The sequence below is a fragment of the Cibotium barometz genome, chromosome 42 (genome assembly GCF_041138505.1).
Source record: "Cibotium barometz isolate CiBa-2024 chromosome 42, ASM4113850v1, whole genome shotgun sequence".
Classification (NCBI taxonomy): domain Eukaryota; kingdom Viridiplantae; phylum Streptophyta; class Polypodiopsida; order Cyatheales; family Cibotiaceae; genus Cibotium; species Cibotium barometz.
The window spans coordinates 38,603,657-38,618,019 of NC_141087.1; the positions used below are offsets into that span (position 1 = coordinate 38,603,657).

Here is a 14,363-nt window from a genome sequence, read left to right on the forward strand (position 1 = left end):
ATTTACTATCAGTGTGAATGTGGCTTGTGACAAGGACATAAGTCATGGGACACAACAGCGAGGATGTGAGCTCTCATCAATTTTGTGTCCAATATGCGTCTTTATGAAACTGTTCCCTAATGCCTATAAGAATGTGAATGATGTCAGCCCAAATATGAACAAGTCTTTTACTGAGTGATGTAGAGATGCCGCACTCGTTACAGTTATGTTAATGGAAATGTGTATTGGGCCCTAGGATGTTAGTTTGGTGACATTCTCCTAGCAAGATATCACTTGTTTTTTGATGTAACAAAACTAACGATAGTGCAATAGCAACTTGTGGAGCTTGCCCCCTTTCTCCTGCAAGTGTGTTTGGGTATACTTCTGTACTTGCACATCTTCCTTTGTAGGCTACTCCACATATTTGGTGTCAGAGCATGTTATAGCAGACCTAAGTAGGCATTAGCAGGACTGTTTTTGCCGAAAACGTGGGCTGATGTCCTTCTGTATGCAGGTCATTGGCTGCTCCTAGATCTCTACGGCCAATCCCTACACTTGTATGGCCAGTTAGGGTCAGGATTTCTGATCCTATTAGGGTTTTCGCTGCCTGATACCCTGTTTCACACCTGTGCATAGCTGTACTTTACCTTAGAAAGCTGTTTTCAGCACCTGTGCAGTCAGTACACAGCCCAAATAAAACCCCCTACCGGTCCTGCAACCATTGCTGACGTATACAACCAATTCTTGTTGGCAAGTTCTTACATGTGTGTGAGGCTCTTGTACTTCATTGAATCAATCAAGCAAACAATCACATCATTCAGTCGTGTACTTCACTCTCTCTCTAAGAGCTTTGTTCTCTCTCTAACCCTTGTCCCTCTCTTTCATTGTTTACACTCCATAGCCATATACCTCTTCGACGCTCCATAGCTGCAGCTCTACCATGAACTTCAACATGGTATCAAAGCCGGTGCCTTGCTGCTCACATTTCTCAACAACCGCTTGTCTATTCACCTGGCGCCTCACAACCCAGCGCACCGCTGCCACCTCAGTCAGCAGCTACCTGCCTTTAGCCACTGCCCAGTCAGTATCGCCAGGGCTGCCGGCCTTTGTTCTCCATGAGTTGCTGCTTCTGCTCTGTAGGCTGCCCAGACTGCCCAGGCCGACTACACGGGTCTGATCAGCCTCGTCCTCAGCTGCACGCTTGCTGTGCATACCTCTCACTACTGTTGCTGCCTATAAGCTAAGCTTGGCTAAGCTTAGCATTTACCTTGGCTGCCAGTGCACCTGAATCAACAAAAAAAGAGAGCGGGGAGCCCTCATGACAAAATCAACCAGCAGACATAAGGTATTCCTGAATTCTCTCCCCTCTCAGATCTGGTCCCCAGACAGCAGCCCCGTACATCGCCAGAGCTCCGTTTCCCAGATGAGATGATTTTGTGAGTGATGGCACTATATATGAGTTGGTAACGGGTAGGGTCTGAGCACCAGGAGGGCTTTCAAGAGAGATTATTAGCACCATCGAAGTCAAAAACAGCTAGTGAGAGGATATGCAAACCTCACCTGGTCGGAGAGGCAATGCTTCCATGCCCATTTCCAGGAACCAAGACAAAATGTTGATTACTTTTTATAGTAGCCTGAAAGTTGTGCTCTAGGGATTGAGCCAAGATACAAAGCAACAATAGATCTGCTGGTGGTGTGGTCTGGCCTCCTCAATCACGGCCGAGTTAGTGAAGCTATCGTCTAATGTTGAGTAGTTCCTCTTGAAGCGTGCCTGACCCGATCTACCTGCCTGGGCTGCCCCTCTGCTCTGTTGCCGCCCACTGCCCCCGCCTTCGCCTCCTGCTGTCCCCTTGACTCAGCCCTGCTCCTCCCTGCTGCCCCCTGCCTCTGCCCCTGCTGCCTCCATCTCCCTCTCTTCACTTTGCTATTCCTTCAGCAACTGTTTTATTCGGATTCAAGTCGGTGGCCCACCTTTGATTGGCCTTATGGCTTCCGTCACAGCCAATCCATCTTCACCCCCACAGGCCGGGAGATTCCTCAATTTTTTGCAAGACGAGCTCACCTCTCTCCAACACGACATTGACATTGAGGTCCAAACCACCCTTATCGTGAGGGTTTATGGCTCCCACCCCTCTCACTCGCAGGCCCGTGAATGGCTTCTAGAAGCACTCCCTTTGGAGCTTATTGTGCACTTCCAGGATACACGTCTACTTGGTTGAGGCTTCTTCCAAGTGGACTTTCTTTCTTTAGAAGCTACTTCTCAGGTGTGGGCTGGCATGCCCTTTCCTCTTGGTCCGGATCAGCGCCTTACCCCGGTCTCATTGCGGTTCCCTGCTCTTCCTCGGTCTCATTGGAAGCTCTTAGCTTCCATAGGGGCATCCTTTGGCCAGGATTTAGAGGTACCGGCCCTTCCGGGCTCTCTCGCCTTAGCTTCCGTGGCTATTACCGCCGGTTGAATATTATTGATCCGGATGTTCCGTGCAGGGTGCTGCTTTGCAAACTTGTGGATAGAGGTTTCCTACCAGGCACTGAGCCTTGGAAGGATTTTTTCTTATCTCAGATTTCCGGATGTACACCCCGTGTTAGGAGAGATTGGCTGCCCAGCACACGGTTTTTGTTCATGGAGCCAGATATCAGGGCACCATCTTCCCCTCTTATTGTAGCCGTTGTCAGAACATGGAGAAGCATGGGACCATTCTTGCGAGGCTTCCTAGGTCTTTGGATGAGGCTAACCGATAACGTATTATGTGGAACGAGTTCATTAGGGATGAGGCCGGTTAGCCACTTGATGCATCTCATTACATGCAGTGGTAAGGATGGGAGAGATGTGCATATACAGTTCTTGCTTGGAAGACCTTTAAGAGTCTGCCGGTGGATCGGAGAGTTGTATCCATTCAGCATCTTAGGGGCTCTCGCATACGTATTGATCAGATTGATGCAGCTGTACCGCATCAAGGGCTCTCTGGAACCTTTCATGGAGATTAACATCCAAGATGGCTGGGAGTTTTTTCTAGGATAGGTGTACCTCTGTAGGTCATTGCTCTCCCGGGCCATGAGGCTACAAATTGCATCATCTATTCTATCATGCCTGGATGGAATTGAAGAGATGTAGCATGGAGGGGATCATCCTAGATACCTGGCTTAGTCCAGTGAGGATTGTTGGTCATTCATGGAAGCACTGGTTCATGGATCCTTCTCCTCAGATAGTGACTCATGGCTCTTGGTGTTTGTGGCTGTATGGTGTGGTGGTGTGTGTGTGTGGCGGTGCTGCAATCTTCGAGGAGGAGTATCTGCTCGGCTCTGAATTCTGACGCAATCTGACGCGCTCTGATGTGCTCTGACACACTCTGACACGTTCTGACGCACTCTGACGCGCTGACACAATCTGACGCGCTCAGTATTTTTCAAGCTTTGCTGTGTGTGTGTGTGTGTGTGAGTGGGTGTGTGTGTGTGTGTGTGTGTCCAGGTGTGTGAGTGTTGCCATCCCGTTGCCCTTCTTTTCTGTATACAGTTGGTGGTTTTGTGTATACAGTCGCTGTTTCTTTCTCCTGCATCTTCAAGTTTCCCACAGGCTTCTCAATCCAGTTTACAGTACAGGTTTTCAAAGCTTTTTTCAAGTTCAATTTAGTTCGCAGTTCAGGCTTTCAAGATTTACAGGGTCCTTGCATAATCTACTTTCAGTTCTGTGACTATTTTGTGTGCATTAAATGGCTACGGAGCAGTTGACATATTCACGAAGGGATAATTCGGTTGATATTAACAAGAGGAGACATCTTGCAAAAGATATTTCTGATGTGCAGCAAGAATCACAGGATGCACAATTTGTCTTTGATGCATTATATGATGATTTTGTGGAAAGCAGGCAAAAATGGTCGGATCCCCCTCCTGTGTTTAATTTCAAAATTAAGCTTCCCTCGATTGTGTCCCCTCTTAAGAAATATTCTGAAAGGGGCATTATAATCTTTTTTCCGGGACGTATGCCGTCGGCTCAAGATGTAGCCCAATGGATTCAATCCATTGTGGGCGGTTCTTTTGTGGATGGGGTGCACTTTGCTGCTCGTGGATTTTATGATGTGTTGCTTGCAGATGCTAAATATAAGCAACTTATGCTGGAAGCTTCCCCCTTGATGTTTGGTCCGCAATTGGTACATGTGCTTCCTTGGTCCCCGACCAAGGATTATCAATCTTTGATAAAGCATCGATGTCCAGTTTGGGTTGAGGTGGTTGATTTCCCAGAATATCTTAGGGAACAACTGCCAGAAATTGCGGCTGCTTTGGGGAAAGTGGTATGCCCACCTCGACCTACAAGGAACAAGAACAGATTTTGTATTCTGTGGAACACTGATAAGGATCGTCCGTCTGCTTTGGCTATTGAGGTAGAGGATGTTAAAGGAATGGGGGCACGTTATTTTAAACTGAAATGGGGAGTTTTTGCAGGTGCCTGCTTTGCATGCCATAAATTTGGTCATATGGCCTTTGAATGCCCCACAGTTTTGCATCCTCCTCCGCCTGCGGCTGTAATGCCTACTATAGTAAAGGATGACGTGACTCAAAACAAGGAGGTTACTAGACAGGCTCCTCGCAATGGGCAGGCAGGTAAAGACAAGGGAAAGGCCAAAATGGTTGCTTCTACAAGTGTTATAGGGGTTTCCTCTTCTTCTCAGAAGGAAAAAGGAAAAGAGCAGCATGATTTGCAAACTTTAAAAAAGACTGTCGTACCTCGTCGTCAGTCTCTTCTAACAAGAAACTGGACAGTCACTAATCATGCTAGTACTTCAAATTCACCGTTTCTTTCTTCTTCGGTCTCAAAGTTGTGGTCGGACATTGTCAGAGGTGGTCCATCGGGCATGGACTCGGCCCCTAAATATGCGGATATTTTAATGCATGAGGGTCAGCCTTCGGGGTCTGATCCCACAGAAGACATGTCAGACACTTGATCTTATGTTTTTTCTGCATTGTACATAATCTGTATATATATCATGTTTAATGCTCCAATAAAATGTTTTTCTTACAATACTAGAGGCCTCTGTGATCATAATAAATGGAGGCAGTTTTGGCATTATGTATATAAGATGCATCCACATATAGTTTGCTTGCAAGAGCATAATCAGCATGCAATGACGGGTCAGGATGGTCATTTTGCTGGATATGACATTTTTTATGCCGGTTCTCGAAACTTCTCAGGGACTGCAATGCTAATTCGGCATGAGCTACAGCCTATAGTGGTACATAATGATATGAATGGACGATGGATGGTGGTTCAATGTTGTCTATATGGCCAAATTTTTGAATTTGCCACAGTTTATGCTCCTCAACGCTCTTTACATCGTGCTCAAATTTGGAAAGAGATTGATGATTATCCTTGGTTACATAATGCTTTTATATGTGGTGACTTTAATAATGTTCCTTCTCCAGAGTATAGTTCCACTGGCCGCATACATATGCTTGGGACAGAAAGATCAGCATGGGAGGATCTTATATCTAATCATAGTCTTTTGGATTTATGGTGCCATGTATGTCCACATGATGCAGGGTTCACTTTTAATCATAATGCTTTTAAACATATTTGGACCCGATTGGATAGATGGTATTTACTCCATGCGGATCAATTTGATGATTATATCTGTAAAATGTGGATAGATCGGACACTTTGTCTTTCAGATCATGCCCCCTTATGGCTGGGACTATATTTTGATATGCCATGTGATGAATTTTTGGCTTCCCGGGCTCGACTGCTCATCTTAAATCATAGCTATTTGCAACATGATCATTTTAAAGAAATGGTTCTCCATGCTTTGGTACCACTTTACCATCAGATTTATGAGGACATTGATATTGCGTGGTTCCATTTTGTTCATCGCATGCAAGCTGTGATTATTGACTATGGGCGGTCTTATATGCATGATATTCGTGAAGCAGTCTTGCAGGCAAAACAAACATGTGAATGCCTCACTGCTACTGCTCAACAAAGGCTTCTCCTACAGTGTGAGCAAGATAATTTATTGCAGGCAAAGAATGTTATTATGCTAAACGAGCAGCGTAAATTACAAAAGTGGATGGTTCGCTCTCGTCAAAGGGCATTGCTGGATAAAGGTTGCTCTTCTAAACAATTTTTCAAAAGTTTGCATCAGTCCAGGGAGAAAGAGAATATTCGCAGAGTTAAAAAGTCAGATGGCCAATGGTCTGATTCTATGCAAGAGTTGGCTGACTTGGCTAAATGCTATTTCTCTTCTCTTTTTGCCTCGAACTCGGAAGTTTCTCCAGAGGTTTTAGAGGCCCGTTGTAAACTTTTGCAATATGTGCAACCTATTATCTCGCCCGCCGATGCAATGGTATTAGAGGAACCTTTTTCAGAAGAGGAATTAAAGGAAGCCTTGCGTTCGATGGGTAAATGCAAATCACCTGGCTGGGATGGTTTGACTTTGGAATTTTTTATTGCCTTCTGGCCTTTTCTGGAAGAGGTGATCTTATTCATGATCAATAAAGCATGGCAAGATGACTGTTTGCCAATGTCTTGGAAGCAAGGATTAGTCAAGCTTTTTCCTAAAAGACATCTTTGTGAATCCTTTTCGCATTGGCGTCCTATCACTCTTATGCCAGTTATTTATAAATTGGTTACTAAAATGCTGGCGAACAGAATTAAAGGTTTTCTGCATGATGGATTACATCCTGCTCAATATGGTTTCATTCCTCGTAGGCAGATTAATGACAATCTGGCTAATGCATATATTGGTATGGAATATGCCAAGTATACTAAACAGGATGTACTTGTGCTTCAAATTGATATTGAAAAAGCCTTTGATACAGTTTCCTGGGACTTTGTTGCCATGACTATGGCCCAGTTGGGCTTTGGTTTAAAGTTGCAACGTGTTGTGTACTTCCTCTACAGTGATAGTGATGCTTCTTTGATACTTGGCTCTCGGATTACCGACCCTTGGAAATTAGAAAGATCTGTAAGACAGGGTTGCCCTCTGAGTGCGTTGCTATATGCTGTGGCTACTCATCCTTTGCTTACATATCTAGATCATTTGACAGCTTCCGATGTGCTTCATGGATTGCAATTGCCCAATGGCAAACAATTTTTAGCACAGGCGTATGCTGATGATTCTTTTTGTATGCCCCGCAATACGCAATCGGATGTGCAAAGATTAATGGAGGCACTAGAGCTGTTTGGGCAAGCTGCTGGCCTTTATGTTAACTTTCAGAAATCTAAACTTTTGGCTCTTGATGCTCGGTCTTGGCATAGTTTAATTTGGCTAGGTGAAATTCCTTCACAAATGCATGTAGTCAGACACTTGGGCTACCCATTGGGATGGCATATTTCTAATCAGCAAATGACTCAATGGGTGATGCAACGGTTGAATCAGAAACTTAATTACTGGAAGCTTTCTACATGGCCATTGCATGTTCGTTTAAGGATTGTACAGGCTATTGTCATGGCATATATTCAATTCTTTTTGCCACTAATAATGTGGAGAAAAGTGGACATTGATCGTTTTATGTCTTCAGCCATGAGCATTTTTTGGAAAACCAAACATGCTAAGAGGGGCCTTAACCTTCTCTCGCTCAAGAAGCTATGTAGTCCCAAACAGCATGGAGGCTTGAATATCCTTAATATACACTTTCATGCATTGGCACGAAAGTCCACCTTGCTGTTGGAATTTGTATCTCAGAGGCAGCCTTGGGCGATTATGTTGGCAGATATGTGTGTTGAGATGTCCACTAAATCGTTTGGCAACTGGACCATCACGCATTGGGATGCTGTGTTTTGCCATTTTGAAGGCAAGATTGCTGGTTGTCCTTTCTCCACAAAGTTAATTTTGGCATGGAAAAAGCTTACACAGTTTCTCAGCTGGACTCCTCGAGTGAATACTAACTGTAATTCACTGCGTTTGGAAAGCATTCATTGGAGTAGAGTTTTTGAGCGACCTTTGGCTGTGCAAGAGCCTAGAAAAGCTTATTTCCTTGCCAAAAAGGGTGTCTATTTCATTGCAGATGTGCTAGATGATAGTGGCCATGTTCTGTCTTTTATAGATGCTTGTCCTAAATTTGGCCTAAGTCATCATTACCGTCCCCTATGGGAAAAGATTGAGAGTTTGTTGGCCCCTTTTGAGCCTCTTCCCGCTCTTGAAGAGTCGGATAGGTTGCACGATTGGAGCTTGCATAGGCCCATACTTACTCGTGGTCCTTTGTCTCTGCTACAGCTCTCGGTGCATACAGTCTATGGCTTTCTCCTTCCTGAAATTTGGGTTCATGATTATGCAAATGATGCTTGGAGAATGCATAAGCCTTTGGCTTGGTGGAAGAAAAGGCTCAGGATGATATGGAGCAGTAAGATGCCGTTAAAATGTCGGCTTTTTCTATGGCGATGTCTATTGGCTGTTCTGCCAGTTGGCTCTTTCCTGGCAAGGCACCATGTGACATCTTCAGATTGTTGTGTTTGTGGAGCGCATGATGAAACAATTCTCCATCTGATGTGGAATTGTAATGCAACTAAACTTTTGCTGGATCATATAACGGCTCTTCTTCGAGCTCGTTTCCCTTGTGCTTCTTTTGGGAAACATTTTTGGTTGTTTGGTATTTTTTCTCCTGCTCTCAGACAGTATAGGGCCTTTTTTGATTGGCTTCGTTACTGGGCCATGTGGACGATTTGGTACTCCAGGAATCGGGCTGTTTTTGGTGAGCCGCCCATTCAAGCCTTTCACTATTTCAAAGAATCTTTACATCAATCCCTTTATGATTGTCTCTCTCTACATGAGATTGACCCATCATTGTATAGCCTTTTCACGGATATATTTTGATCATGCCTCTGTTCACTATGAACTCTGGCATTTCTTGTATATGATGCTTTTTGTGGGTTTTCCTCATTCTGAGGTTTCCCACTAGTAATCGAAATAATCATTACAAAAAAAAAAAAGTTTGTGGCTGTATGGTGGTAGTCCTATCAGATATCTTCAGTGGGATCTAGGTGAGTGGGAGTGGATTGATGCCTCCAATCCATTGAAAAGCCTTCCTTTTTTCAGTTTCACCTTTTTTTCTTCAATTTGCATTGGTGTGAGGTCCTCGTACGTGCAAACCATGATTTCTTTCAGTGTTTCCCTCTTTTTGAACATTGTCACGTGGTTGGCTGGATCTTCGAACTTGGAGTTTGGACAACCGTTGTTGTTCTATGGTGATATCCATACCAATGTCCCATCTTTGTCAATGTTTGGCTCCTGTATTCTGTAATTTTTGTTGTGAACGTTTCTAGCGCAGTTGTCTTTTCTTGGTGTTTAGTTCCCAATAATCTAAGGTTTAGTAGCTTCATCTTTCTCCATATCTCTTCATGCAAGCTGTCATGTCCACTTTGGTTGGCTGATGCTTGGCCACAATATCTGTCCACCTCCCTGGATGTGCATCAACTTTCTATGCTATGTTTCTTTTTTCCTTGAATAGATTCTTCGATAGGTTGGCACCTCAAGCGCGTAGTGTGTTCCGGATTTGGATTCCACTGGGATTTGTGTTCTTCAACTTGGGCATGACAATTCGTAGGATGAAGTAGCAAAACTTTCTGGAGGAGGAGTTTTTACTTCTTTGGATGCAAGTAAAGATGTACTAGATGAGTGTTGCTCCCGGTCTGGTAGTTATCATTCTACACCTACGTGTAGTTGGCATGAGAGACATCGTTCACATCATCAAAAAAAACCTTCTTGGGGTCCCTCTCCACCATATTCTCGAGACAGTTCACGCTCGCCTTCACCGGCCTACTGCCGGGGGGCTATCGGTTTGCTGAGTTCTTCTTCCATGCCTCGTGAGGAAAAACTCAATTATTGAAGGTGTTGAAGCCTCCCAAGTTCAATGGGAAGATGGATAGAGAAGTCGTCACCAATTGGACCTACGAGATGGTTGCCATGTTGGTGGTAGGAGGTGGTTCAGATTTTTTTCAGCTCGAGGTATGGATTTGATAGGTGCTGCTTTCTTGTGGTGGGTAGACCACCTTTGGCACCACTCCGTGACTTGCTGGGATGATTGCCGCAAGGCGGCCTTGAAGCAACTTATTCTCTTAAATCACCAGCATGAATCGAAGAAACAGTGGGAGCGTTTTATGTAGAAACATGGCGAATCAATAACCGACTATCTCACCCGCTTTTGGGAGATTTGGTTCATGCTCCCAAGGACCATCTGTGGTTGGAGCACGTTGAGCAATTTGTGAAAGGTTTGAAACTGTCCTTGCATGCAAACGCTTGTGCACATTGGCCCCATGATCTTTCGGATACGTTTCGTCTTGCTACGGCCCTTGAGATGCGGGATAGTTCCAAGCTATCTCACCCGTTTCTAGAAGCTTTTGCTCATGCTCCCAAGGACCATCCATGGTTGGAGCAGGTTGAGCAATTTGTGGATGGATTGAAACCGTCCTTGCATGCAAATGTTCATGCACATCGGCCCCATGATCTTTCGGATATGTTTCGTCTTGCTACGGCCCTCGAGATGCGGGATAGTTCCAAGCGTGGAACTCAAGAGCAGAAAGGCAAGGACAAGGGTAGCTCGTCCAAGGCCAAGGTTGGTAAGGACAAGGCAAGTGGGGGAGCCTCAGTGAATCGCTTCATTCTTGAAGAGCATCACAATGCCTTTATTGTGACTCCAGTGAGCATATTGGAAGGGACTGTTTGAAGAACACGAAGAAGAAGAATGGTAGAGGCAAGGAGAAGTACAAGGAGAAGGCCAGTTCGTCTATCGGAGTAGTATCTACGACAATGGAATCATCTAGTCCCCCATCCCTCTCCCACCAATACCACAATTGCCCTTCACTTGACCCGGTCTCGGAGGATCTTAGTGGTCCTTGTCCGGCATGATACGATGATGTGCCAAGGGATGATTCATGGACATCCGATGTCCATACTCTTTGATGGAGGAGCCTCAAAGGACATCATTAGAGACCGTCTCATTGAGCGGTTGAAGTTGCCTACGACGGTGGACACAAGGTGCGAAGTCCTTGCCACTACCGTGAGGCAAGCGGAAGAAATCGAACTAGTTTCGGGTTGTGGAGACCTTGGAGGATGCCCCATTTGATTTTGAAGAGTTTTCTAGACATCGGATGTTCAAGGTAGCACCTTTGGATCAAGTGGATTTTATTCTAGGCCACCCAAGGTTGTATGATCATGTGAGCGTGGTCTGCGTATGATCATGCGAGCGTGGTCTGCCAAAAGGAGCATAGGTTGACTTTTCAAGATACCTTTGGCCGCGCCATAGAGGTGATTGGGGAGTCCTTACCATCTCACAGAGCTCTATTGCAGTCATATCTACCCTTTAGATGAAATGGGTGGTACACAAAGGTGGTCATACTTGTATGGTATATGTCTGGGCTATTCAGCCAGATGACTTGGAGGATTCGGCAGTAGATAGAAAACACATTTTGGAGAGCATGGACACTTGGAGAAGACTAAAGATGAGCATGGGAAGCATGTGGAGACGGCCTTGTTGAGGTTGATTGATGCCCGAAATTTGTGGCTTCACCCTCGAAAGATGGACTTTTTCATGGGAAATTTTTTTTTAATGGGACATGTCATCTCCAAGGATAGAATCTCAATGGATCGGGAGAAGATTGAATCTATTGTTTTGTGGCCCATACTGGATAATGTACATGAGCTTAGTGGATTTCTTGGCCTTGCAGTCTTTTATCAACGTTTCATGGAGCATTATGTCCGAGAGACCAATCCTTTGACAGATGCTGCAAAGGAGGATTGGGTATTTTGTTGGATTCTGATTGAACAGGCCTGTTTTGAGAAGCTCAAAGTTAGTGTCATCTGCTCCTGTTCTCTGGTTGCCAGATTTGGATGAGTGGAGGTGGCCTTGGAGTAGTGTTGCAATAGCATGGGCACCGTGTTGCCTATGAGAGCCGAAAGGTGTTCCACTTGCATGGACTTCGAAATAGGATCGTCTAAGACAGGCATCCAAAATTCACTAAAGGTTTTTGGAGGACCTTGTTCTATGGTTTGGGGTCGAAGTTATAGTTGAGTACCCCCTTTCATCCCTAGACAGATGGCCAGACCGAGAGCATGAACAAGACTATGATCATGATGTTGTGGTGTTATTGTCAGGAGCATCAAACTCTTCGGGAGGAGTTCTTGCCATTGGTGGAGCATGCCATTAATTATACAATGTAGGCGTTGACCAAGAAGACTTTGAGGTGGTACATGGTCGTACGTTTATTAAATCAACGACTCGAGCTCTCAAAACTTCCACAAGGAACTATGGTGCAGATCAGGTGGTTCAGGATTTGGACCAGCTATTGCGACAAGTTCGGAAAGAAATACAGAAGGGCTAGACAAAGCAAGGTCGAGAGGCTGGCAAACACCATTGGGATAGGGTCCATTCAAGATTATCAAGAAGCTCTGTGATGTAGTCTTCAAGCTAGAGTTATCGAGCCATTGGAAGATGCATACTGTGTTTCATTCGAGCAACCTTGCACAGTATCATGGGCCAGAGCTGAGCGTTGTATCGGATGAGGATGAACTTGACTTGGTGGATGATGGAGGATTACAGGAGGTCTTGGTGCCAGTGCAGGTGCAAAAATCTTGGTGCCAGTGCAGGTTGTTTTGCACCAGTACAAGCGGGGTTCTTGTCAAAAGCAGCTAGGGTATCTCCTCAAGTTCAAGGGCTATCCAATCCAACAGCCAATTTGTTTTGATGATGATCAGCTCACAGACAAGTCTCGTTTGTTGTTGACAGCTTATAAGGAGGCCATGCAATTTAGGAGAGTGTGATGCAAGTAGGGGAGAATGTGACACTTTCGGGTATTGAAGGCACAACCCCCAAGCATGGACCAGCCCGACATCATTGGGAGCAGTCTTATAGTGCATGTGCTAAGTGGCAGTGCCATGTGGCAATGATGACATGGTGGCAATGACATGTGGCAGGTCGTGGACAACAGACCATGGACAATAGGCCGACAACATATACTGGCCAATTAGTAGCATTGTTACATATGTATGTGTGGGTAGCCAAATCATCATCATCATCATCATCTTTCCTTAGCGTTGGACTTCATAAGAGCGTTTCTCTGTAAGCAAAGTGCTAGTAGCCAGGAGTGTATAGTAGGTCACAAGGTTGGAGTTGGATGTTTTCACTCAACCATATCCATTGTACTAGGGAGTCAGCTGTATTACTTCTTTCTTGTACATAATACAGACAATAGTTTAGGACTCTTGTGTGTGCGGTGTGATTTCGCCGCACTCTTCTTTCTATCTTTGAAAACTCTAGCACATAGGCAGAAGTGTTCTACACCAAGCCTAAGAATCTTGGCTCTATGTGAACCCAACCAGTTACATGCTCGTACAATGTTATTGTGGCCCAAATGGCCTCACACTCTGATTGTCTCAGCTTGCTTATCAACATTGCGAGTGGACAATATCAAATGCATTGCCAAAGTTTACAAGGCAGTAATCAATTTTCTCTCCTCTGTATTTTCTGTCTCAATTATCACTCCAAGGGTGACAATGTGGTTGAGCGTTGAGTGATTTGGCAAGAAGCATGCGTGGGCCATGGTGTGAACCCCTTCTCTGCCTTCCCAACGGGTCCTGCTTGGCCATAAATGGTGCGATAATTTGTGGGAAACATTGCGTTTTTTTGGGGGGAAAAACCAAAAACAGGTGGTTTGTTTTCAAGAGAATTTCCACATGTTAATTTAAATCCTTTTCCTCATTTATCTTATGTGGTGAGAATTTCCTGCATGCTTTAAAAAAAGGAAACTTACTACAGCTCTGATACAGGTTGGCTATACGAATGCTGGGAAAAGCACACTTCTTAATAGGCTTAGCGGGGCGGGTGTATTAGCTGAGGATCGCCTTTTTGCTACTCTTGATCCAACCACTAGAAAAATTGAGGTAATTTTAGTGTTTTCTTAACAAATGTTGCCAATATTTTGGATGTGGAATGTTGATCATGATTATTAACTTCTGGTTGTTATCTAACTATCTCAGTTACCAAATGGCAATGAGTGCCTCGTGACTGATACTGTGGGTTTCATCCAAAAGCTTCCAACTCAATTGGTACTCTTTTTACTCTCCTATATTGCAAGTTCTTGAAGATTTATTTTTTTGGTTGAGTTTTTAGAAGAACGTTTTTTTAAAGAAAGATTTATATTATTGTCTTCAAAAAACCCGATGGGTCCATGAGACCAAGAGTAGTACAAGGGTTCCATGTGATACTGAGCATTGGAAAGACTAAAAGAAACTAAAAAACTCATACAAAAGGATGCCCTTGGCTGCCATAGACTGGGAAGGGTTTATACTTGGACCCACGTCGGGGAAACCCAAACTGCTGTGTGAGAAAATATTAGTGATGTATTACTTAGCTAACTAGATTTATGTGCAATAGCCTCAATTCAGGGCATACGAGTGTGACGT

The 14,363-nt window shown here is 44.6% G+C and overlaps 1 protein-coding gene across 2 annotated transcripts in view; it reads left to right on the forward strand.

Moving 5' to 3' along the window:
- The window catches only part of LOC147614454 (GTP-binding protein, HflX), a 156,060-nt gene that overhangs the window by 122,785 nt on the left and 18,912 nt on the right, over positions 1–14,363 (forward strand). For both annotated transcript variants that reach the window (XM_086780986.1, XM_086780985.1), the window contains 2 exons: positions 13,728–13,841; positions 13,938–14,006. In XM_086780986.1, coding sequence (XP_086637112.1) covers positions 13,728–13,841; positions 13,938–14,006 — 183 coding nt within the window. The remainder of the gene's footprint in view (positions 1–13,727; positions 13,842–13,937; positions 14,007–14,363) is intronic.